Below are 25497 nucleotides of genomic sequence, written 5' to 3' on the forward strand. Positions count from 1 at the left end.
ATACAATATTGTATTTAGCTTAAGGGAGGGAATGTTATTTAATGTTTCGAATAAATCTCCTATTATGACGAGAGATGAATCTTTTCTTTAGTTGCATATTTTTCTCCTAGTTTAGTGGTAGGCATATATGCATTTTTCTATTTCAGTGGCATTGCTGTAACTGCTAAACAGTTACCTTCTGTGTAAAGGCTTATTTAAAGCCAACGTTGCAATCAATAAAATATCTCTCATAAAAGTGAATATTGCAGACCTTATATAACAGTAAGGATCATCATATCGAATGTCCTTCATGCCTCTTCTTTCCGATTTGATGAGTGAGGTATCATACAAACCTTCGTATGTAATCTCCACATAATCCCACTCATCTTCTGAAGGCATTTTCATCAGTTCATAACGGAACGGTAACATCCTAAAACATATATTTATTTTATATTTTAATTTAATTAATTTTACCACAGCTAATTGAAAATACATCTATCGAAAATACTTAAATAATTAAATTTCAAAGCAGTTTTAATTAATTTTTGTATGAATTACAAAGATTGAAGTTATTTAAATTAATTTTGTATATTGTAATAACCATCATATTGAAATGCACCTGACATAGATATTACTAGATATTTATTTAATAAATTATAAATATTTTATAATTTAGATTTATGATGTTTATAAGTTATTATTTGAATATTATACAAAATAAAAAAAGATTGGTTAAGAAATGAAAATGACATCATTTTGTAGGGTAGCATCGGTATACAATAGATCAATTAAAGTTGCAAAAGGCCGAGAGACGTGTTGCCTCGTATGCTTCACGGATTGGGAACCAAGGCCCAAATTCTAGAAAGAAAAAAAAAACTTTTTTTTGTATACCTCATAACTTTTAACTGGTTTTCATGAGTTTTAAAATGATTATTTTATCTTTTACAAAGGTGAATTATCTCCCGTTATATTTTTGTACTTTTATGGTTTAACGACAAAAGTTGTTTATATATTTTTCTCTCTTGATTTTCTATTCCTATATGGTATCAGGAGTTACATACGATCCATTAAGACTCTGGAAATAAAATCTATTCCAATCTTTTTATCTTACATTGAGTGTTGCGAAATTGCGAGTTAGCCAAGAATGATTCTTCATATTGTAGTGTGGTTTCTTGAGCGAAACAAGAAGATAGAAGAACCTCCAAGTTTGATAAAAAAGAAATGGTTGGAATGGGTGGAATGATGAAGGGGTGTTGATAGTTTTTTAGGGCAAGATGTTTGATGATGAGAAGATTAAGATACTAGCCATCTTTGGATTTCAAGATGCTGCAGAAGTGGTTGCCGATGAGCTGTCAGAACTGGGGTCCAAGATCACCGATGAAGAAAAGAAAAATTACAAGGTTCAGCAAAAGCCAGCAAGGAACAGTTCCTTATTTGTCAATGTGTGAGTCCTAAGATCTTCAACAAAATCTCAAAAGCAGCCATCGCCAAAGAAGAATGGGGAATTTTGGTCAAGACCTATGATGATGGTAATAAAATCAAGAAGGTAAGACTCCAAATTCTACTACGATAGTTTGAATTTCTGACTATGGAAGATAGTGAAACCACATCAGATTATTTTGATAAAATTCAAGAACGTGTTCATGCTATGGGATCTTGTTGAGATAACATCTCATATCAGCATCTCAGATCAGCAGGTCGTGGACAAGATTATGAGAACTTTACCTCCAAGGTTTGATCATGTAGTTGTTGCAATTGAAGAAACAAAAGATCTATAGACCATGGAGATCGAAGAGTTGCAACATTTGATTGAAGCTCATGATTACAGGATAAATGAAAGAAGACACATCCAAGGACAAGATCTCCAAGCAATGTCTGGTTATAAAGGGAAGAATAAAGGGGGAAAGGAAAGGCATAAACAAAAACTTGATCACAATTCTAATGGTTCTGGTGACTCTACAAAGGCTAAAGATTAGAAGGTGAATGCTTCTTCCAGTGGAAGGAAGGAGTGGAAGTTTGATAAAAAGGTTATGTGTTATAATTGCAAAAAATTTGGTCATTTTGCTCGACATTTCTAGGATGGATAGGGAGTAAAGAATTTTTTTTTCAAAGACACTCAAAGAGTTACCTTTCATAGTCATCATTAACCCTTTCTGCAGTAGTTGACCCACGCTTAAGAGATTTGTGTTCAAACCTGGTACATACAACACATATTCCAAATGACATCTCTGCCATCATAATCTTTTAACACCATATGTCCATTGCCCTTAGCAATCAAGTTGTTATCATCTGCAAAGTGATTCCTTCCATGAGTTGCCTCATTTATACGAGCAAAGAATAAACCAAAAAACGAAGCACATCTAGCACAAGATGATAATTCTGATTTGGAAGCGATAATGCTGATGGCTCAAACCGGCACTGATGTCGTGGATGAATCATCTTGTTATTTGGACTCACGATGTTCAACACATATGACTAGTAGAAAAGACTAGTTTGTTCGTATAAATGAGGCAGCTCATGGAAGGATTCACTTAGCGGATGATAACAATTTGATTGCTAAGGGCAATGGACATATGGTTTAAAAGATTATGAGGGCAGAGATGTCATTATCGAAGATGTGTTGTATGTACCAGGTTTGAACACAAATCACAAATCTCTTAAGCTTGGGTCAACTATTGCAGAAAGGGTTAATGATGACTATGAAAGGTAACTCTTTGATTGTCTTTGATACGAACAAAAAGTTAGTTATACATGCTAACTTGTCTCAAAACAGGACATTTCGGGTCAGAATGAGCATTTTGAAATATCAGTGTTTTGCCAGTGCAGTGAATAGAAATGAATGGTTTGCATCTTAGATCTAGAAATTTGAACTTCAGAGATTTACATCAGCTCAACCAATGAAATATGGTGTTTTGATTGCCTATTGTACTGCTTCCAGATGAATTGTGTAAGGAGTATATTCAATGCAAACAGACAAAGGGAAAATTTTGTAATTTTTTACCCTAAAAGGCAACTGAAAAGTTGAAAGTCATCCATTCAAATATTTATGGGCTAATATAGGTTGAAACCCCTGGTGGAAATAGATATTTCATCACATTCATTGATGATGTGACTAGGAAAATGAGGACTTATATGCTAAAAAGAAAGTGTGACTCCTTGGATGTGCTTAAAAGGTTTAAATGGCTTGCTAAGAAACAAAGTGGACACAATGTTCAAGTGTTGAGAACTAATGGAGAAGGAGAATACACATCAGTATAGATTTCCAAAGTCTCTGTGCAGATAAAGGGATATTAATAAATGAGGTAACACCCTTATACATGCCATAACATAATGGTACTGCTGAAAGGAGAAACAAAACTCTCCTAAACATGGTACTCTGCATGTTAAAGAGTAAAAGTCTTCCAAATTTCTTGTGGGGAGAAGTTGTTGAGACAACAACACATGTTGTTAATAGGCGTCCAACAAAGAGGCTTCAAGAGATAACCTGAGCAAGCTTGAATCGAGACCAAACCAGATGTCACACACATGAGAATAGTTGGCTCTCTTTGTTTCCAGCATGTTCCAGATCAGATGAGGAAGTAGCTGGATGATATAGAGATTCCATTAATCCTCATTGGATATCACTCAATAAGTGGTTATAAGTTGTTTGATCCTGTAAACTGCAAAGTCTTAAACAACATAGATGTTGTAGTTGATCAGACACCCTGTTGGAACTGGAAAAAGTCTAAAGTGTTCTCACAGCCCAGCATTGTGCTGGAAGTGGAGCCTATAGTGGAAAATATAGACTAAGAAAGTGTGACAAGTAATTTTACAAATCAGACTCTTAGGAGATTGAGCAAAGCTTCCCAATTACCTTCTCATTCGTGTGATTCTGAGATGTTTGGTGATTCTACAGTCACTTCTAAGGGAAAATTAGTGCATTTTACAATTAAAACTTGAATTATAACTTCAGGTAACGATATTCTCCTGGGCTTCCCTGATCCTTCTGGTGATTCTTGCTGGTCAATTTGTCTACCCATCTCCTCAATCAGGTCGTGTATTTAAACTGTACTCCACCAACCAATTTATGAGAGATTTGTCAACCAACACACTAATATGATGTTTCATACAATCATCATAAATAGCTCCAAGAATATCTTCTACCTCTCTTAATGCATATCCTTTGAAGCAACAAGCTATGTCAAGAAAAACTAAATCTTATTTCAGTTAAACTAAACTTCAGACACATTATCATGAACATGTATCAATTAAGTCAGTTGTATACAAAAGCAAATTATCATTAACATGTATCAATTAAATGTATGATTCACATTATTTCGGTATATCTAATAGTCTAGCTCTGAAATTGAGACCAAACGAACAATACCTCAATATTGACCTTAACGAAGCTATTTAATTGGACTTGAGGTTGGAATGGTACCTTTTCTCACTCTTCTCTTGTTACCGTGAAAGAAAAATGTATGTAATTTGTCATTCATGATGAATAAAATGTTTGGAGAAAGAAATCCGATTCTTTGACCACAATGCAAAGGAAAATTGATGGGTGATACTAACTCCCCAGGCTTGTAAATACAACAAAAAGGAAGAAGCAAGAAAACAATATAAAAGAACCTATCAAAAACTTGAATGTCAACATTAAACCTATGCTCGTTTAGGAGTAGTTTTGTGATTGGAAAGTGTTGAGATGACTGTCTTCTTTATTGTTGGTACAAGGATCATCATATCGAATGTCCTCCACGTTCATGCTTTCCTCTTTCACTACATGAATTCCTGTTGCTTTAATGACGGAGGTATCAAACAACCCTTCATAGGTGATCTCCACTTGCTTCCATTCTGTAGACACTCCCATAAGATCATCTTCGAAATTCAACTCTCGTATGTCGAAGAGATGTGTATAGTCCAATTCCAAAATCTTAACTCCTTTATTCATATGAAAAAGATATTTTCTAATCTTTCCATTGATGGACACCATTGGTATAGCCAAGTCTAAAGGGCCCAGCACAGGTGCAATTAGAAGACAAAGAACTTTGACAGGGAATTTATTTCGAAACCAGAAAGAGATTGAAGGTCCCTTGCTTTCTTTATCCAACCACTCTGGAACACTTCCTCCTGGAAAGATAAACACTGTTCCTCCAGCCTCGTGAAGTTTCTGCTAGTCACAGTTCATCTATTCAACAATTCATCAAATGAAGCTATCTGTTATCAATCAGTTCAAGTCTTTTTATGTTTTTCATATTTCCTAATATTTCAGGAAAATTTTCAAGACTGGAACAATATGAAAGTTCTAGTCTTTCAAGAGAAGTCAAGTGAAGAGATGGAAAACTCGTAAGCTTTGAGCAACCTTCTGCACTTAATATTTTAAGTTTAGTCATAAAACCAACTGAGTCGTGAACTGCAGTTAAACTCTCACACCATTCAAAGGAAACAGATACATCTGGTATTCGTGTTAGAAGTTTGCAGTCGTCAAAATTCAAGCTTGTCAGATTCTCGAACTTCTGCAAAGAAAACAAGGGAAAAGAAATGACAACCCAATGGATATATTTAAAGTACATTTATCACTTTACAAGATGAGGAAAATATACGCTTTAAACTTACCTTCGATGAAGCATGAATCCCAAATGACTCAAAGCAACTGTCAGGTAACTTACATATGACAAGTTTGTTGGGATGAAAATTAGATGGTAAACAATTTGAAGGATATCGATGCCATTCCAGTACTTTCAAACTTTGTGGAAAGTAATTGGGACATTTGAAAGATTTAACATTTCTATTGATAAGTATTTTAAGGTTGTCCATCTCCATGAAGGTGTTTTCATCAAATTCTACTGTTTCTTCGTTCTCAGAGATGGAGAAATCCAGACACATGATTTCAATTTTACTTGTTCCCTGATATTGCAAAAAGGCACGAATCAACCACAACATAAGTGTAAGACCTCAATTAAGCGAAGTTTAAAAGCTAATATAAACAGAAAAATTTAGAAACTGTCCAGAAAAAATAACTATGATGTGAACTATGATAGACAAAGACTGCATCAAGATAAGAAGGCAAATTAATGATTGGTGAAGCTCACTTACCATGTTGTATTTTAAAACTTGGATTATATCTTTAGGTAACCATAATCTCCTGCGCTTCCCTGGTTCATTCGGTGATTCTTTCTGATCAATTTTTCTACCCATGTCCTCAATCAGATCGTGCATTTCAACTGTACTAAGTAGACTAACCTTTATGAGAGATTTTTCAGCCAACACACCAGTATGATGTTTCATGCAGTCATCATAGAGAGCTCCAAGAATATCTTCTACCTCTCTGAATGCATATCCTTTGAAGCAACAAGCAATGTCAAGAAAAACAACCTTCTCTTCTTCCTCCAAAGCTTCATAGCTTACTTTAAGTATCTCAATGATTTCTTTCTTAGGAATTCTCTTATACTGTCTGGTAGCAGATTCCCATTCTTTTACACTTTTTCCAAAGAGGTTGGAGCCTATTACTTCTAGTGCCAGTGGAAGGCCAGAAGCATAAGTTACCACACGATTCAAGACTAACACATAATCTGGATCAGCCTTTTCCTTTTTGAAAGCTTTCAATGTAAGCAGTCGTAGAGCATCCTTCTCATTCAATTCCCTCACCTCATATGTTCTTGTAACTTGATGAGTTGCTAACAATTGTTTATCCCGAGTTGTGATGATTATTCTGCTTCCAGGGCCGAACCAATCACATCCTCCAGCAAGTGCTCGTAATTGCTCGATATTGTCAACATCATCTAGAATCAATAGAATCTTTTTCCTCTTGAGCCTACACTTTATCATTGAAATTCCTTGTTGCTTACTTGTTAAGTTAATCTCCTCCTTTCCTAATACTTGTGAGATAAGGATGCTTTGGAGGTGTTCTAAACCATGTTTGTTTGATTTTTCTCTAACATCTTCAAGAAAACACAAACTATCAAAATTCTCAGCAATTAAACTATTATAAACAGCTCGAGCAAGTGTTGATTTTCCTACACCACCCATTCCGTGGATGCCTATCATGTGGACACCATCATAACATCCAACCTCTAACACCTTCCTAACTTCAAGCACTTGTGAATCTAGTCCAACCGGGTAATCTGCAACATGTAAACAACTACCGCGATTAATTTCGCTAGAGACCCTTTCAACGATGCTCCCAATAAACTTGTATTCATATTCAATGCTGTTTCAAACAGAAGATTTTAACAAATTAGTATCAAGGACAACAAATGTTTGTTTTATCTTGAAGTGAAATTTAAGGCAACAAAATTATGAAGTGAAAGATTGGTAAGGTGGTGTACTCATCTTTGAAATGATAACAAGACAAGTCAGCTACTTGACGCAAAGCCATCTTCCATTTCTGCATGTAACGTCTTAAAATTTATGCCACAATATTTTCGGTATAAAAAAAAGGTTAAATAGTTATAATAATTTTTTTTTTCAGTCATAAATAAATAAATATATATATATATATATATATATATATATATATATATATATATATATATATATATATATATATATATATATATAATTGTACGTATATATGTACGTAATATTTAAACGTATATATATATATATATATATATTATTTAATATCATAATATTATAAATATTATAAATAAGAATATATGTACGTTATATATGTATGTAGTATATTTGACTATGAGTACATAATCTTATATTCAAACGTGTATATATATATAAGATAAATATTATAATAGAATTACGTTTACAAACATAATACAAGTTTATCCTGGAATGAATGGTGCAAGTACATTGTTTAGAAAGAGATAAAGTTTCAGTTAATGATATTCCATTCTTGTACTGCAAATCTCTGCAAAGATTAGGTGAATTTAATGGTCAAGCCTCTATATATATGGAGCTGGTTCACTAAAAGTCATATGAAGCAAAGGAAGGAAAAAAAAAAGAGAGAGATCCGAGAGTTAGAGAGAGGCAAATAGAAAAAAAAAACAAAGTAATGAGACTCTAAGGAGAAAGAAGAGTTGAATCGTGCATTTATTCATACTTTTTTTTTTCAATTTCTAAGGTAAGGGAAGGACACATTTATCATTCTATCTTTTGACTTTTAATTTTTCTTATCTCCTCATAATTTATTTTATTTTTACCTTTAAGTGAGGTGCCCCTAACCTCATTCTAATTTATATTTAGTTCTCGTTCCTATTTATTTATTTATATTCATCTCCAGTTCCGCACTGGTCCTATTTATTCAATTTATATTTACTCTCATTTACTTATTTATATTTATCTCCAGTTATGTACTGGTCCTTTTTATTTATTTATATTTATTATTCATTGATCCTATCTATTTAATTATTTATATAATTATATGGTTTAATATTAAAATGAAACTTATGATAAATAAAGATTTGATTATTGTAATTGGAGGTATGACCTTGGGGATTTAAACGAGTTAGTATTACACAAGATGAGATGTTCTTGAGTTACTTTGTTGGCCATGAGCTCATTTATCCTGACTAGTCACTACAAAATTAATCAATATCTTTATAAAGTATGATTAAATTTAGTTTCATGGATTTGGGAGAATTTTCATTTCATTTTATTTTATTATGAGATGTTGTATTTTTTTATGTGATATTTGTTTCACTTCCCCATTTTTGGTTGTGTGTGAAAAACAAAATTTTATAACCTTATCATAGTTGGTTGCTCCCAACATGCTTGATCCCTTCTTCGCTGATATTGTGGCTATTTTTCCAGGAAATGCATAGCAGACCAACGCAGTAAATAATTCTGTAACATTTCAGGGAACGAGAAACTCTACCATTACTTTCCTCTCTGCTCCAAACGCACCGATTGTCATCGAAGGACAAATCGGAGTTACCTTTTATTTACCCCCAACAGTCCAAGTGAATCCTATCCATAACATTTTCCCTCCACTGTTGGTCTCTTGGCAAGCGTACCAAAAGTCAACTATAGTATAATGATTTGAAGTAAGAGTGTCGAACCCACGAGGAACGGATTCAGTTAAAATAATTAATTATCTCGATCAGCATATATATACAGAAATTTTAATTTGATAGATCATTGATGTTTAAACTAATTTGCATAAACAAATACAGTAAAAGCAGAAAATTAGATAAAAATTCAGTAAAAGAAACTGGGATTGAATTTCATCTATCTCCCTTGTCTGTAATCTGGATGAATATAATACATAACTTCTGAAAATACCAATATTGATGCACACTCAAAAATCATTTATATCGATCCCTCGCGTATAAAATTCATAAGATTAGTTCCCTGAATATTGATTGCTCACATATTCAACAAACTATCCAGCATTAGGATCAAGTGTTAAAAGCAATTGATATATTGAGATCTATTCCTAGCATCACAGTATATCAAGTATCATTGTTCAAATCAGATTTTCAAAAATACTTTCCAGTCAGATCTAAAAATCAAAATCAAAACATCTATTTATCAGATAGAAGTAAGCATTAAGAGCAGAACAATAATACCAATATTGAGTAAAACAGAAATGCTATATATAAATATCACCAGATTACATCCAAGGTCGAGTAGATTACATTCAATCCCAAAGGAGAAGATTAGCCACTCATGGTAGCTATCAAATCCTAAGAACTAAAGAAGAAGAAGAAATATGATCTGTGTTATGCTCCTGGTAGTAGCTCTACAGCACGGATGCACTCCTCTTCCAAAATCTCTAGCTCCTTTTCACTTCTGATTCACGGAGTATATATACTCCACGAAGGTCTCGCTCAAGCCACCTGAGTCTCGCTTGAGCGAGACAGCATTCTTCATGCTAAAGAAAGCCTCTCGCTTGGACGAGACGTGCTGAAGCCAAGATCTCGCTTAGGCGAGCAAGAGTACTTCGAGCTGAAGAAAGGATCTCGCTTAGGCGAGATTGGCATCATTTGATCTCGCTTGGGCGAGAATGGCGGCAAGGGAGGGTCTCCACTGCATGAGCGCTCGCTTAAGCGAGGTCCTGCGTCGCTTAGGCGAGAATGGCGGCAGTGGCTTTAGCTTAGGCGAGCATGCTTTGGTTTTGAGCGACCCTGCAGAGTTTCTTTCCTGTTTCTTCATTTTTCCTTTCACTCTTCTTCTGTTCTTTCCTCCTTCAATCATAATTTACCTGAAAATTACACAAAATAGGGATTAAGTGATTTCTTTTCAACAAAAACTTGGAAGTTCATTCTTTTCTAGATTTAGGGAGAATCAATCATGATATAAACAAAAATTAAGAACATAAGTGCCCTCATAGTAAAACATTTAGATCAGATAAGCAATCACACATCAGTGCACCATTCAACAATAGTACCAAAACTTACCCCCAGTCTCGCTAAGGCTAACCAGTTTCGCTCAGGCGAGGGAGGTCCTCTCGCTCAGGCGAGGACTCGAGCAGGGGAGCAGCGGACTCTGCGAGGTCTTGCTCAGGCGAGTCCCTTCTCGCCTAGGCGAGACCACTCCTCGCTCAAAAAATAAAAACTCGTCGTCTAAGCGACAGTTCAAGCAGCAGATCCTGGGCGAGCCTCTACTAATCTCGCCTAGGCGAGGCAGGCTTGCTTGGGCAAGAAAACCAGTGCTCGCCACTGCTCTCTCGTGCAAAACACAGAAACCACATTTTTACCAATATCAAACAATCAAATCATGAGCACACCTCAAGAATGTAACTTAAACTCAGAAAACATGCGAAAAACATAAGTAAATCGTAAACCCTAGCTTCCCTTACCTGAAAACGAGCTAGCGAGAGGTTTTGACACGCACACAGAGAGCACCACAGTCCTAAGAGTAGGCCAAGGGGCTGAAAAAGAAGGGGAGCAGAATAGGAACGAGATTACTACAAAGTTCCTACTGTGATCATCAAAAGAAAAGGATGCCTAGAGAGTGAGAAGCATGAGCTCGAGATTAACTTACATGGAGCAGAGCTGAGCTCAGAGCTGTCTTGCCCAAGAGCTAGGATCAAACCCTAGCAGAGCTTCCAGTTGCGAAAAAGAGAAAGAGTTTGACGGCTGCGAAATCTGTAGAGTAAGAGGAATGGAAGGATGCATCCCCCAACCTTCCACCTGCCAAAACACCCCTAACCTTCCACCTGCCAAAAGAAACCAACAATTAACACACAACCCATAACAAAATCAAAACACACACAAATAAATTTTTCCTTATTCAACAAAAAATTGTTACATTGGCTTGAAACAAACCCTAGATGCCAACAAAAGCCATAAGCACCAGAAAGCTCACCGAAAACAACGTCTACACCACCACACTTAGAGATGTCAAAATGGGTTTCAACCCGTGAGCCAACCCGGCTCACCACGGGTTCAAGCCGGGTTGGGTTGAGAAAAATTCAACTTTTTCAAAAGTGGGTTGAATTCAACCCGGCTCACTTAACCCACGGGTTAAACGAGTTCGAGCCGGGTTGAAGGTGGGTTGGCCCACTTAACCCACCAACATTTTTTTACAATTTTTTTTTATTTTTTAAATTTTTTTTTTAATAATTATTTACTACTCCTATTATATTTGTTCACAATTTCATATTTTTAAATGCTAGAATGTTGCTTAATTATATTTAAATAGTTTAAATGTTTAATTAATTTGATTGTCAAGTTATATATATGTTGATACTTTAATGTTTAACTATAATCTTTATAGTAAATTACTCAAGTAAACATCTTATAAACATTTTTTTCTAAATTAGCATGAAGAAAATGTATAGTTTTTTTATTTATATTTTGTTGAATAGCATGACAGAAAATTTGTAATCTTAGCCATGCTTTCTTAGACTAATGGATACTTTCTTGGAAATAATTCTTCATATATTAGTGGTGAGCATGATCAAAACATTGGTTCTTAATTTTACTATAATTGTCATCTCATGGATTACTTAAAAAATTATTTAAATATTTGAATACTAAAAAAAAATAAATAATTTTTTTAGGTGGGTTGGTGAGCCAACCCACTTAACCCATCAACCCATGGTGGGTTGAGCCGGGTTACAAAATTTCTGGCTCACCAGAAAGTGAGCCGGGTTGGGTTCATTCGTTTTGAACCCGGCTCGTGGTGAGCCAACCCGTGTGAGCCGGGTTGGCTCACTTTGACATGTCTAACCACACTTCAACCCATGACATCCGAACACAAAAACCCTCTCGTTGGTGGTGGTGGGAAGAATGACATCGTTGGCGTTGGTTGGAACAAAGTTACAAACTCCCGTATGAAGCCCACCACAAAGCATGGCCAAGAGGCGTGAGTTGAGGGCAATGTAGCGGTGGCTTAGGGCTAGGGTTGGAAGGAGTAGAGCAAAAAATGATTGAGACCCAAGACTCCATGGTCGCGCGACTGGATCTGTGAGACGGTGTGACTGAACAACAATGCGGCAAAGCGACAGTGTGAACGATGGAGGAGCAACGAGGACATCGAATGGAAGAGCAACGGTGCAAACGGAGGTGGAAAACGAAGAAGTGAAAGTAACACGGAAACGAAAGAAGATGGAATGAGGAGAAGCAGAAGTGACGATTTATTTTAAAATCAAACAGATATATTACATCGGTTCCCATATATAATCGATGTAATATCAAGTTTAATTTTCAAAAAGTGACGATTAAAATATCTTTTAATTTTTTTATTTAAAAATGATGTATTACATCGGTTAAATCAACAACCGATGTAATATAGTTCACAGTAATTACAAAATTGCCACCGCGTGATTTATTACATCTTTTTTTTATAAATGATGTGGTATCCTGTTGTTATTTTACTGTTTTGAACTAGTGATGAGGACGGACTTAAGGTCTCCTTTTCCTCTTTGGACCAGCCTTTAGGCCCAATAGTTTGGAGCAACCTTTAAAATAAAAGGTAAGAAATAAAGTGTGCTTACAAGATGTGCTAAAGAAATGGTTGGAGGTGTAGGAAAAAACATCCTAACATTATCATGTGGTGCATGAAAAAACTTTGTCAACAAAGTTGGAAATGGGCTAGAATAGGTCAATTGAGGGAATGGATACTTAGGCTGCTGGGATGTGGTTGTTGGAAGGTTATTTGGGTGGATGGGAGTATTAATGGTTTTCGTGGATTCCTAGGAGTATTAGGATAGTACAATTGAAATAGTGTACTTGCTCGATAAGTTGTAGTTTAACTGGGTTTCAACACTAAACAAGTCATTATTATCATACGATGCCATCAACTGAATTTCTCAGTTTCTCCTAATTTCTACGTTTCTTTTTACCAAAATTGAAATTTCATTTTACATATCACTACTCTCCAAAATGCAACATGAAAACTTACGAATTAAAAAAAAATAAAAAAATATTTGCTGGCATAATATTTTCCCTAATTTGAATTCTATATATAAGAATTTGAAAGATTTTATTTCATGTCACCTATTACAAGTTCTTCTGTGTTTTAATCTAGATCACAAGATAATCCAACATCTATGTTGAATTAAGAGATTGTTACAAGAATAAAGTATAATTAAGGATTAAAAACACATACAAACACCACATACTTTTTGGTTGATTTAAATTAACCTTTTTTTCTCATGCAACGATGAGGTTTGTAGTAAAAAAAAATTGCAAAAATAATTTAATATTTTATAGTTTGATATATGGCTAATGGACTCGCATACCTATGATAATAATATATTAAATATTTTTAACAATCTCTGAATACATTCGATCTAAATTTAGATTTTTAATCAATGTTACTTCAAAAATTGTAGTAGTGCAAAAAGTTATTGACAAAATATTTTCTCTAAAAAATATTCGAATCTAATTTACTGAATATTAAAGACAATTACAGAAGACCTAATTTAATTTAAAAAATGTACTATATCGTATTTTAATTAAGGAGGTGAATTCAAAACAAATTAATTATATCTTATTCTTTTAATCTCTAAGACGTTTTCTACAAAATACCAAATTTCAAACTTGGACAATATCTATTTTATGATTCTTTAAATGAATTAAACTATGTAGTATAAATAATTTTTATAAATGACCTTACATATTACTAATAATGGAATTATATGCTTAAACAGTATGTGCAAAAAAATATGTGCATCGACACATATATTTTATAAATGTAATGAGTAGATTTTATAAAAATACAAAAATTAGAGTACGTGGAAAAACATAGAATATGTGTATATCTAGATTTGTCTAATTATTGTATTATTGTCTAATTAATATATGGACACACTCATCTAATGTGTATTGTTAAATTTGTCCAATCATTATGTTGACAGACTCATCTAATGTGTATTGTTAAACTTGTCCAATCATTATGTTGAGAGACTCATCTAATGTGTATCACAAGACTCATCTAATTAGATAATTGATAGTGTAGTCTAATGTATATTAATAGACTCGTCCAATATATATATATGAATAGACTTGTCTAATGTATATTGTTACACTCATCTAATTAGTGATAAACTCATAATATATTTTGCTATACTCATTTATTCAGTGTATTCTTAGACTCGTGTAATCAATGAAATGAACTCGTCTAATATATTTTTTTGAAATTGTTCCTGCAGAGGGCAAATAAGATAAGTTAGGCACGAGTATCACCTTACCATGTAGTCCACTATCTCTTCAGTTGGTCTCTTCCCAGTCGATACATGTCAACTTGAACCCAGGAGGGGTTACCTGCGGAACAGTCTCTGAAGCTCAAGTAAGTCAAAGCTCTCAGAGAGTCAAATCAGTGATTAATGAATGCGTACCTTTAATTGCTGGGGTCCACGTATATTTATAGAGCATTAATGATGTCTGACCATCTCATGGGATGGGCCTTGACTTGGGCTCTAGCTTGGGATGTGAGTGGGCCTGGGCCCTAACCCAGGCCCTTAAGGTTTATTGAACGCGGGGGCTTCTATCATACTGAGTTCATTGGAGTGGTCGGCCTAGGCTCTAATCTTATCGGATATGCTGGAGTAGTCGGTCTAGGCCAGCTACTTATCTTGATGGCTTATGTTGGTGATATGAGATGCAGGTTGTTCCTTTAGATGTTTAGTTTAGGTTAAAACCGGTACAAGTTTAGGATAACTCGGCCAAGGCTGGAAACTTGGCTGCCTTGATATACACATTGTTTACTTATTTGGTCGAGTTTGGCTAGGTGCGGTACACCAGTCCCCCAGCCTTTAAGTGTGGTGAACAGTGTTAAGGCTAAGAAGTGGTAACCGTCAGAAGGTAGGTGAAGGGTGTCAGTGGTGAAATCGAAAAAGTTTTGGCGTCGTCGTTTTTAAGTGTCATATCCTTCGCAATGATGGTGTCGATTGGTCTGGGGCATTATTTCTGCGGGAAGAGTTTTCGTCGTTTGGGATCGTGGACTATAAATATGGATTTGAAAACAGATGAGGGGTTACTTGTTTCATTTGCGAGAATCCTGAATTCAGAGATCTTGTGCGCGTAATACTGTCCGAATAGTTCCTAATTTCAACCGACATCTTCTCGAAAATACAAAACCAGGTATGTCTAGTAGTGATAGCATGTCTACGTCTAGTAGTAGCGAGAGTACCGAGTCGGAGAGGAGTAAAGATAGGCGGCTTGATGACGAGGGTACGAGTTCTAGGGTTGTTACAAGTGGGATGCCAATGGAGGTTGTGAGGGAGGTTCGGGAGGATCCCCCGAAGAGTTGGAGGAGAGCAACTGGCCGGCGAAAGGCAGCTACGGGTGGGTGGCTGCTAATGTTCGCGATCAATCGTCTTTGTTCAGGTGGTCCCGCTTACTGAACTCTTGGTTGAATTGCACACCTGTTATCTCCAAGAGTGTTAGTAGGGGCATTGTTTCTCTGGAGAGGGTCAGTGCTATCGACCGGGTATGCCATGGGCAGGAGGGGGCTACTGAAAAGTTTTTCTACAGGTACATGTGCCACTTCTCTCAACTTCATGTGCGATTGCCGCTAGATGATTTTACTATGGGCGTATTACGGGCGTTGAATGTGGCACCTACACAGCTGCATCCGAACAGTTGGGCCTATTTGCAGGCCTATTTGCAGGCCTTCCGCATTTTGTGCCAGTCTTTATACTTGGAGCCCACTCCTTACGCTTTCTTGTATTTTTACGACACTAGACCTCGACGGCCGGCTACTTGGTTATCGTTGATAAGTCGCCCTAGCATCAGCAGACTGGATGCCTTCTCCCAGTCTTTCAAGCATTTCAAGGATGGGTACTTCAAGGTCGTCGTCAAGGAAGGGGGCAAAGCTCACTTTTTGAATGCGGATGGGAGTACCAAGTTTCCCTTTAGTTGGACCAGCAACCCTTCTCGGTATAAAGACATGGGAATGGAGGAGTTGTCGGCTAGTGATAAGGAGGTGGTGGGGATGTTGTTGAAGTTTGTCGATAAGTTGCCCACTAAGGGCCTAGTTAGGGTTTATAATTCGGTGCACCCGATAATAGATATTGAAGGTATCTGTTTATTACTTAAGCTGTGTTAATAATGCTAAGTTGTTTTGATCCGAGTTGTGATGTGTTATTGTAGGGCATATGGCGCAGTCTGGAAAGAAGAATCTGGCGCTTTTTCAGACATTGAGGAAAGAAATGGCCGCTAAGGCCAAGGCGGCTAGGAAGACTGATGTTCCCAACTTACAGGAATCGGTGGTGGAGGTGCACGTCCACGGCGGGACAAAGAGGAAGGTTGAGCTTCTGCCTCGACCCGAGAAGGGAAAGGATGTGAAGAAGGTAAGGGCGGCCTTGCTTGGAACGGGGTCGTCTAGCGGGGAGAAGGGGCTGGAGGCTGGGCTGATCGAGTTGCCGGAGATATCCGTGAGGAAGGATATCTCGATTACCCTCCCAGACACCATCGTAAACTCTATTGACAACATGGATGCGGAGCACATTGTGAGAACAATGGTGGAATTTGGGAGCAAGACTTTAGTTCTGAGCCGGTGTGTTGGGTTGCTTTATAGGAGGGAGGTGAAGGAGGGTGGTCGGGAAAGAGTGGAGGAGTTGCAGGGGAAGGTAGATAAGATGGAGGAGGAAAAGGCTGCTTTGGAAAAGGCAAAGGAAGATTGGGAATCGGAGAGGAAAAGGTTGGTAACATGGAGGGTGCGTTGCTTGGACTCTGAGGAAAAGCTGAATAGACGTGTAGGGGAGTTGGAGGAGGACTACGATGATTTGAAGGACAAGTATGATGGAGTTGTTGGTGAGCTTGATGATCTGAAGAACAACATCATACCGGAGCATATTAATGGGTTTGAGAAAGGATTGCGGCAGGCGGCTTTTTTTCATAAAGATGTGGACGTAACGGACTCGAGGTTTGATGTAAATAAGGATGTTATCGATGGGAAGTTGGTCCAGGACGATGAGGATAGTGGGAACGAGGAAGCGCAGCAGGTGGTAAAGGACGAGAAGAAGGCGGGCGATGCCGAGGAGGTAGCAGTTGATGCAGCAGAATAGGATTTCGGCTTTAATTGATTCGAGATTATTATGAGCCTATGTTTGTAATATTTGGTACATTTTGTTACGTTGGTACATTCTTGCACTTATGTTTAAATGCAATTAAGGTTTTGTATGTTATTGTGTATGTCGGTTTTGGATTATATGTGATGTATGTGTGACGCAATCGATTGTATGTTAAGGGTGTTCGACCTAGGCCGCTTACTTGGAGTAAGGGTGGGGAATTTTAACGAATTAAGCAAGAGATAAGGGTGTTCGACCCAGGCCGTTTACTTGGGGTAAGGGTGGGGAACTTTAACGAAATAAGCAAGAGATAAGGGTGTTCGACCCAGACCGCTTACTTGGGATAAGGGTGGGGAACTTTAATGAATTACACAAGAGATAAGGGTGTTCGACCCAGGCCGCTTACTTGGGGTAAGGGTGGGGAACTTTAACGAATTACGCAAGAGATAAGGGTGTTCGACCCAGGCCGCTTACTTGGGGTAATGGTGGGGTACTTTAACGAATTAAGCGAGAGATAAGGGTGTTCGACCCAGGTCGCTTACTTGGGGTAAGGGTGGGAAACTTTAACGAATTACGCAAGAGATAAGGGTGTTCGACCCAGGCCACTTACTTGGGGTAAGGGTGGGGAACTTTAACGAATTAAGCAAGAGACAAGACACATAGAGAGTCATAAAGTAGGGAACCCTTCTTTTTATTTATCGAATAGGGGTGCCTCGTTAAAACCTCCTTGGCCAAAACCCTCCTTAGGGAAAAAGACCAAGTGAGGAAAAAGAGTACACCTGGGGTTACAAGTATTGGTTCGATTACAATACACATTCAGCTGAAGTAGAACTTGAGGTGGGATATATTCCATGTGTTGGGAATCTCTTCCCCAGACAATTGTTCTAGGCGATAAGCTTCTCCTCCTACATCTTCTCGTATGCGGTATGGGCCGTCCCAATTGGCGGAGAACTTGCCATCCTTCTTTCTAGCACTGCTGGCCATTCTCCATACTAGGTCCCCGACGACAAATGATCGTGGGTGTAAATTTTCATTGTATTTCTTGGCAGCTCGTTGTTTGGCAGCTAGGATGCGTATCTGGGCTTTTTCTCTGAGTTCGGGTAGGAGGTCGAGATGTAAGGCCATGTTTTGGTGGTTGTGGGTTGGGTCGTATAGTTCTCGGCGCAGGGATGGTTCGCCAATTTCTACTGGTATCATGGCGTCTGCGCCGTAGACTAAGTTGAATGGGGATTCGTTTGTTGATGATTGGGGGGTGCATCTGTAAGCCCATAGTACTTCTATTAACTCTTCAGGCCATCGACCTTTGGCGATATCCAACCTCTTGCGCAGCTCTACAAGGATGACTTTATTTGCTGCCTCTGCTTGCCCATTGGTTTGTGAATGTTCTACAGAGGTTATGATATGTTTGATGCCTAGGCTGGTGTAGAATTTGGCTAACTCCTTGTCGATGAATTGTCGGCCATTGTCTGTGATAATGGTATGTGGTACACCATATCTGCATATAATGTCCTTCCACACGAATTGCTGGACTTGCTAGACCATGATGGTGGTTAGCGGCTTGGCTTCGATCCATTTGGTAAAATAATTGACGGCTACAATTAGGAATTTTACTTGCCCCTTACCGGGTGAGAAGGGGCTGAGGATGTCCATTCCCCATTTAGCGAATGGCCATGGGGATAGTATGTGATGTAGTTGTTCCTCTTTCTGATGAATAAGGTTGTCGTGTTTCTGACATGGCTTGCACTTCCTGACATGATCCTGGCAGTCTGCTTCTATAGTGGGCCAGAAGTATCCGGCTCTGAGAACTCTTGTAGCCATGATGCGTGCACCGGAATGATAACCACAAATTCCTTTGTGTAGCTCTTTGATGATATATTGGGCTTGCTCTGCTGTGACACACTTAAGTAGGGGTTGGCCGTATCCGCGTTTGTAGAGGTCATCGCCTATCATAGTGTACCTAGCGGCCTTAGCCAGCCAAGTTTTGTCCGCGTCGAAGGGGTGGTTGCCGGTTTTGAGGTATTGAATGTAGGGGGTGGTCCAGTTTTGGGTTTGGGAGGGGGTGATGTTGTTAGCTGGGGTGTGGGTTAAGTTTTGGCAAGTGTGTGTGATGGAAGGTGTGGATAGTGTTTGCTGTAGTAGGGATCGGTTACGGTTTTTGAGCTTGGTGCTGGCCAATTTGGAAAGGATGTTGGCCTTGACATTGTCGGTTCTTGGGATGTGTTCGACGCGGACTTGTTCAAAAGCGGATTGAATAACTGCACGGACCAGATGGTAATATTGTAGAAGGATGGGGTCTTTGATCTGAAACTCGTCATTTAGATGACCTACAGTGAGTTTGGAGTCGGTTTTGCACGTTAACTTCTTGACGCCGACTTCACGGGCTAGGGAAAGGCCGGCGAGGATGGCTTATCATTCGGCTTGGTTATTTGACGTTCTGAAAGCAAAGTGAAGGGATTTTTCGATGAGGATGTCGTTCGGGCCTTCTAAGACGATGTTGGCACCGGCACCCCTTGGATTTGAGGAGCCATCTACATGAAGCGTCCACTGGTCCTCAATGGGTGTTTGTTGTAGGTCGTTGACGAAGTCTAAAAGACATTGGGCTTTGATGGGGCCGTGGGGTTCATAGCGGATGTTGAATTCTGACAGTTCCACGGCCCATGATGATATGCGTCTGGCTAGATCTGGTTTTTGTAATACTTTTTGGATTGGGTAGTCGGTCTTAACGGTTATGGTATGGTTTTGGAAATACGGGCGAAGGCGGCGTGCTGCGTGGACCAAAGATAGGGCTAGTTTTTCTACCATCTGATATATGGTTTCAGGGTCTTGCAGTGTTCTGCTCACAAAATACACAGGATGTTGTGTGCCTTCTATTTCTTGTACAAGCGCTGCGCTGACGGTATAGTCGGTGGCCGTGATGTATACCAGCAGGGGTTGGCTGGTGTCCGGTTTGTGGAGGATAGGCGGTGAGGTTAAGGTTGTTTTGAGTTTTTGGAAGATTTGTTCACAGTCATCAGTCCACGTGAACCAGGTGGATTTCTTTAGGAGTTGGATTATGGGTTGGGTTTGTTCAGCTAGTTTAGGTAGGAAGCGAGAGATGGCTGTGAGACGGCCAATGAGACGTTGGACTTCTTTGACAGTAGTGGGGCTGCGTATTTCGATGATAGCCTTGCATTTTTCAGGGTTATCCTCTATGCCGCGTTGGGTTAACATGAAACCAAGGAATTTATCCCGGTCAACGCTGAATACGCATTTATCGGGATTGAGGCGAAGGTTATTTTGGCGCAGCGCGGAGAACACTGCTGCCAGGTCTTCAGCGTGTTAATGATGGCTTGGGGACTTGACAACCATGTCATCGACGTATACTTCGACACAGTGCCCTGTTAGGTGGTTGAAAACTTTATCCATTAGTCGTTGGTAAGTTGCCCCGGCGTTTTTGAGGCCAAAGGGCATGACCCTATAGAAGTAGTTGGCATCGTCCGTGATGAAGGCGGTTTTGTGCATATCTGCTGTGGCCATGGGGATTTGGTTATACCCTGAATACGCATCCAAAAAGCTAAGCACCTTGTTTCCTGCCGCACCGTCTACGAGTCGATCGATGTTGGGTAAGGGGTAGGCGTCGCGAGGGCAAGCCTTGTTCAAGTCCGTGTAGTCTACGCACATCCGCCATTTGCCATTGGCTTTCTTTACCAAGACAACGTTGGAAAGCCAAGTGGTGTATTGAGCTTCTTCTATAAATCCTGCGCTCAGTAACTTGTCGGCTTCCACCTTGGTTGCTTGCCGGCGTTCTTCACCAAGCTTGCGTTTTTTCTGGGATACATAGCGGGCTTCTTTATATATGGACAGCTTATGGGATGCCACCTGGGGGTCTACTCCAGGGAGGTCGGCGGCCGACCAGGCGAATAGATCTTTGTTGTTGATGAGGATAGGTGTGATTGTGGCACGCTCGTAAGAGTTCAAACCGGTGCCTAAGTTAATAAAGTGACCATTGGGAAGCTCTAGAGGAGTGGTGTCCTCAACTGGTTCGAGGCGGACATCCCGACCTATTCTGGGGTCAAGGTCTTCGTCGGATAGGGCTATGTTGGAACCAGGGGGTCGTTCGATATGGTTGGTTTGTTGGATTGGGACTTATGGTCGCAAGCTTGCCATGTATCATTCGCGTGCCAAGCGCTGGTCGTAGTGTATGGTTAGGATGTCACCGGATGGGGCAGGGAACTTCATGGCCAAGTGAGGGGTGGAGACGACTGCGCCAAGTGTATTGAGGGAAGGACGGCCTAGGAGGATGTTGTAAGATGTTGGCGCATCGACAATAAGGAAGCGGATTGGGATGGTTTTGGTTTGGGTTCCGTCCCGAAAGACGGTGTGGAGGTCTATGTAGCCCCGGGTGGATACTTGTTCGCTGGAAAAGCCATATATGGGCCCATCATATGGGACCATGGCGGTGTCAGGAAGTTGTAATTTTTGGTAAGTGGCCCAGTAGAGGATGTCAACAGAGCTGTCCTGATCAACAAGGACTTTCTTAACAGCATAATTCTCGATTTCGACAGTGATGACCATGGGGTCATCTTGTTGGTGGTCGAGGCCGTGGAAGTCATCATCTGTGAATACAATGGGGGGCATACGGCGTCTGTGCTGGGAATGAGTGATATGGTTGATGGATTGTATATGGCGGAGGTGTCTTTTTCTGACAGAGGAGGTGGAGCCTCCGCTTGCGAAGCCGTCAGAGATGGTGTTAATGGTGCCTTGTAAGGGGGGGTCGGCAAGGGTGATGTCGATGCGGGCGGGCTCTGGTTGTTGATTGTTGGGTTGGACGAGATGGCTGTTGTGATGGGAGTCATTTGGTTGACGTCTGTGGTCAGGTCGCGGGGGGTGACAGGATCGAGAGGAGGAGGAATGGTCATCTCTTCGGATGAAGCGGTGAAAGTGGCCAGCACGGACCATTTCTTCTATTTTATCCTGGAGTGCTTTGCATTCTTCTGTAGTGTGGCCATGGTTGCGGTGGTAACGACAATATTTGGTCATGTTGACGTCGGGGGGAGTGGTTGTCTTGCGTGGTGGAGGGATTAGATCGGCTTGGAGGGCTTCGTCCAGAATGCGGGAACGGGCTACTGTGAGGGGGGCGTATCTGGTGAAGTGAGGTTGGCGGGGTTCACGTGAGCGGGTATCAGGGCGTGGGTTAGGCTATGGGGTGGGGTTGGAGGTGGTGGCGGCGTAGTCGTTGCAGAATTTGGTGTGAAGTGTTTGCATTTCCTCCATGCGGACGTAGTCGGCTGCACACAGCTTGAGTTCGTGCATGGAGGCAGGTGGGTGGAGATAGACGTTGTTGGCGAAGGGGCCGGGTTGTAGGGTAAGAGTCATGCACTGGAGAATCATCTCCTGGTTGAGGTGCGGTGTACGGAGGGCGGCTTTACTAAAGCGATCGATGAACGCTCTGAGTGGTTCGTTAGGTTCCCGTCTGATGCCCAGTAGGGATATGGTGGTGGTTTGATGGGGACGGCTTCCGGCGAAGTGGGTGGAAAACATGTGGGAGAGGATGTCGAAACTATCGATTGAGTAAGGCGGAAGAGTTGTGAACCATTCTAGGGCAGGGCCTTTGAGGTTGGTGGGGAAAGCTTTGCAAAAGACTGCGTCTTGGGACGTGTACAAGGCGACATGGGTGATGTAGACTTTAAGGTGCTCGTCAGGGTCGGTTTCGCCAGTATAGCGATCCAAGGTGAAGGGTTCCCACTGGGCTGGGAGAGGGGTGTTGGCGATAAAGTCCGTGAATGGGTGGCGGCGTCTAGGCTGGTGAGGAGGGGGCATGTGAGGTGGAACGGGGTGGTTGATCATAGCGGGAAAGGTGGAGGTAACCAATACCCAACAAATCTCCCCCTCCAACTATGTGGAGATAACCGCCAAATTGGCGATCTCACAACAAACTTCAAACTTCCGTCTTGGCAATGCTTTAGTCATCATATCAGCACCATTATCAATTGTATGAACCTTTTCCAACTCCAACAACTTGGCATCCAAAGCATCACGTATCCAATGATACCTCACATCAATATGTTTAGATCTAGAATGAAAAGTTGGATTCTTACCAAGATGGATAACACTTTGGCTATCAACGAACAATGAATAGTTATCTTGCCTAAAACCAAGCTCCTGCAAGAATTTCTTCAACTATAGAAACTCCTTGTATGCTTCAGTAATAGCAATGAACTTTGCCTCTTCAAAACACTCAGGTTCTCTACCATCAGTCAAGGTTATGTACTCATCACAAGAATACCTTGTAGAAGGTTGTTTCTGTCTATTAGACCTCCTGAGTTGGACTTGAGATGGTTCAGGTACATCACCAAGATCATCATCATCATCATGTTCCTCTTGAGCATCATCAATTGGAACCTCTACTCCACTTCCAACTTGTTGATCATCAACATCACCATGTTGCTCATTGTCTTGAGCTTCTGTTTTAACATTCTCCAGATTGTGAGCGGGCAACCTCATCGGACTACCATCAGTGAGATTACTATCTTTCTCGGGTGTGGTCTTCTCCACCTTATCAATGTCTTCAATGGTCTGGTCTTCCATGAATTATACATCACGACTTCTAACAAGCTTCTTCTCAACAGGATCATAAAACCTGTAGCCAAATTCATCCTCACCATAGCCAATAAAGATACATTGCCTTGTCTTTTTATCTAACTTAGATCTTTCATCGTTAGGAACATGAACAAATGCCCTGCAACCAAAGACACGCAAATGATCATAGATAACATTCTTACCAAACCAAATTGTGTCTGCCACCTTAGTATTCAAAGCAACTACGAGACTGAGATTAATAACATGCACAACTACAATCAATGCCTCTCCCCAAAAGTGCTTAGGCAACTTTGCTTCCGAAAGCATACATGTAGCCCTTTTAACCAAGTTCATGTTCATCCTCTCCACTAGACCATTCAACTGAGGAGTTTTAGGAGGAGTCTTCTCGTGTCTAATACCATGTTACCTACAATAAACATCAAAAGGTCCACGATACTCACCACCATTATCACTACGGATGCATTTCAGGTTCTTGCCTGATTGCCTCTCAACCATAGCATGAAATTCCTTGAACTTTTCAAGTACTTGATCTTTCCCCTGAAGAACATAGACCCATAGCTTCCTGGAACAATCATCAATAAAAGTAACAAAGTAAAGTGCACAACTAAAAGACTTTACCTTTAATGGGCCACAAACATCAGAATGCACCAATTCAAGCAATTCTAACTTCCTTGAGGGAGGATGCTTCTTAAAAGATACTCTGGTTTGTTTACCAGTCATGCAATGAGAACATTTCTCCAATTCTGCATTCCTTAATCCCATAAGCACATCCTTTTTAGCTAAGTAGTTAAGCCCTTTCTCACTTATATGACCAAGCCTCCGATGCCACAAAGATGCCTCCATATACATAGCATTCACACTGTCTTTAGCAACCAAAGCTTTAGTCTAGTACAATTTAGATTGTTTCTCCCCTCTGGCCATAACCAAGTTACCTTTAGTGAGCTTCCATTTACTAGAACCAAAGTGATTGTCATAACCACAATCATCAAGCAACTGCACAAAGATTAAATTAAAACGGACATCCGGAGCATGTTTGACTCCTTTAAGCAATAACTACACTCCCATGTTGGTTTGCAGGCAAACATCACCAACACCAATCACTTTAGACTCACCATCATTACCCATCTTCAACACTTCAAAATCACCAAAAGTGTAAGATGTAAAGAACTCCTTCCTAGGTGTAACATGCAGTGTAGCACCACTATCAATAATCCACATGCTCTCATCAGATACAAGATTAATGGACTCAAAGTCACGAAGAAGAACAAGATCACCATCTGTAGCAGTAGTGACACGATCATCATCATCATGGTCATTCTCTCTCTGCTTGCCCTTCTTGTCTTTGTTCTCCTTTTTCCACTTAAAACAGTATTTCTGAATATGCCCAATTTTATGACAAAAATGGCACTCTAAATTCTTGTATCTTGACTTGGACTTGCTCCTACTCTTCTCTCTACCACCTTTATGTTCCTTTTTTCTGACTTCTCCCCCTAGCTTCTGTAATAAGCATCCCATACTGAGATGAAGAACCATGTGTCTTC

The 25497-nt window shown here is 39.8% G+C and overlaps 1 protein-coding gene across 1 annotated transcript in view; it reads right to left on the reverse strand.

The window, feature by feature from the left end:
* Positions 1 to 4574: 4574 nt before the first annotated feature.
* Positions 4575 to 25497, reverse strand: part of LOC114180733 (TMV resistance protein N-like) — a gene marked incomplete at its 5' end in the record, with an annotated part of 85882 nt that continues 64959 nt past the window's right edge. Inside the window, 5 exons of the mRNA XM_028067030.1 lie at positions 4575 to 5128; positions 5178 to 5474; positions 5575 to 5865; positions 6055 to 7168; positions 7287 to 7358. Of these exons, the coding sequence (XP_027922831.1) occupies positions 4631 to 5128; positions 5178 to 5474; positions 5575 to 5865; positions 6055 to 7168; positions 7287 to 7358 (2272 nt within the window). The remainder of the gene's footprint in view (positions 5129 to 5177; positions 5475 to 5574; positions 5866 to 6054; positions 7169 to 7286; positions 7359 to 25497) is intronic.

This window comes from Vigna unguiculata, chromosome 4 (genome assembly GCF_004118075.2).
Source record: "Vigna unguiculata cultivar IT97K-499-35 chromosome 4, ASM411807v1, whole genome shotgun sequence".
NCBI classification, from domain to species: domain Eukaryota; kingdom Viridiplantae; phylum Streptophyta; class Magnoliopsida; order Fabales; family Fabaceae; genus Vigna; species Vigna unguiculata.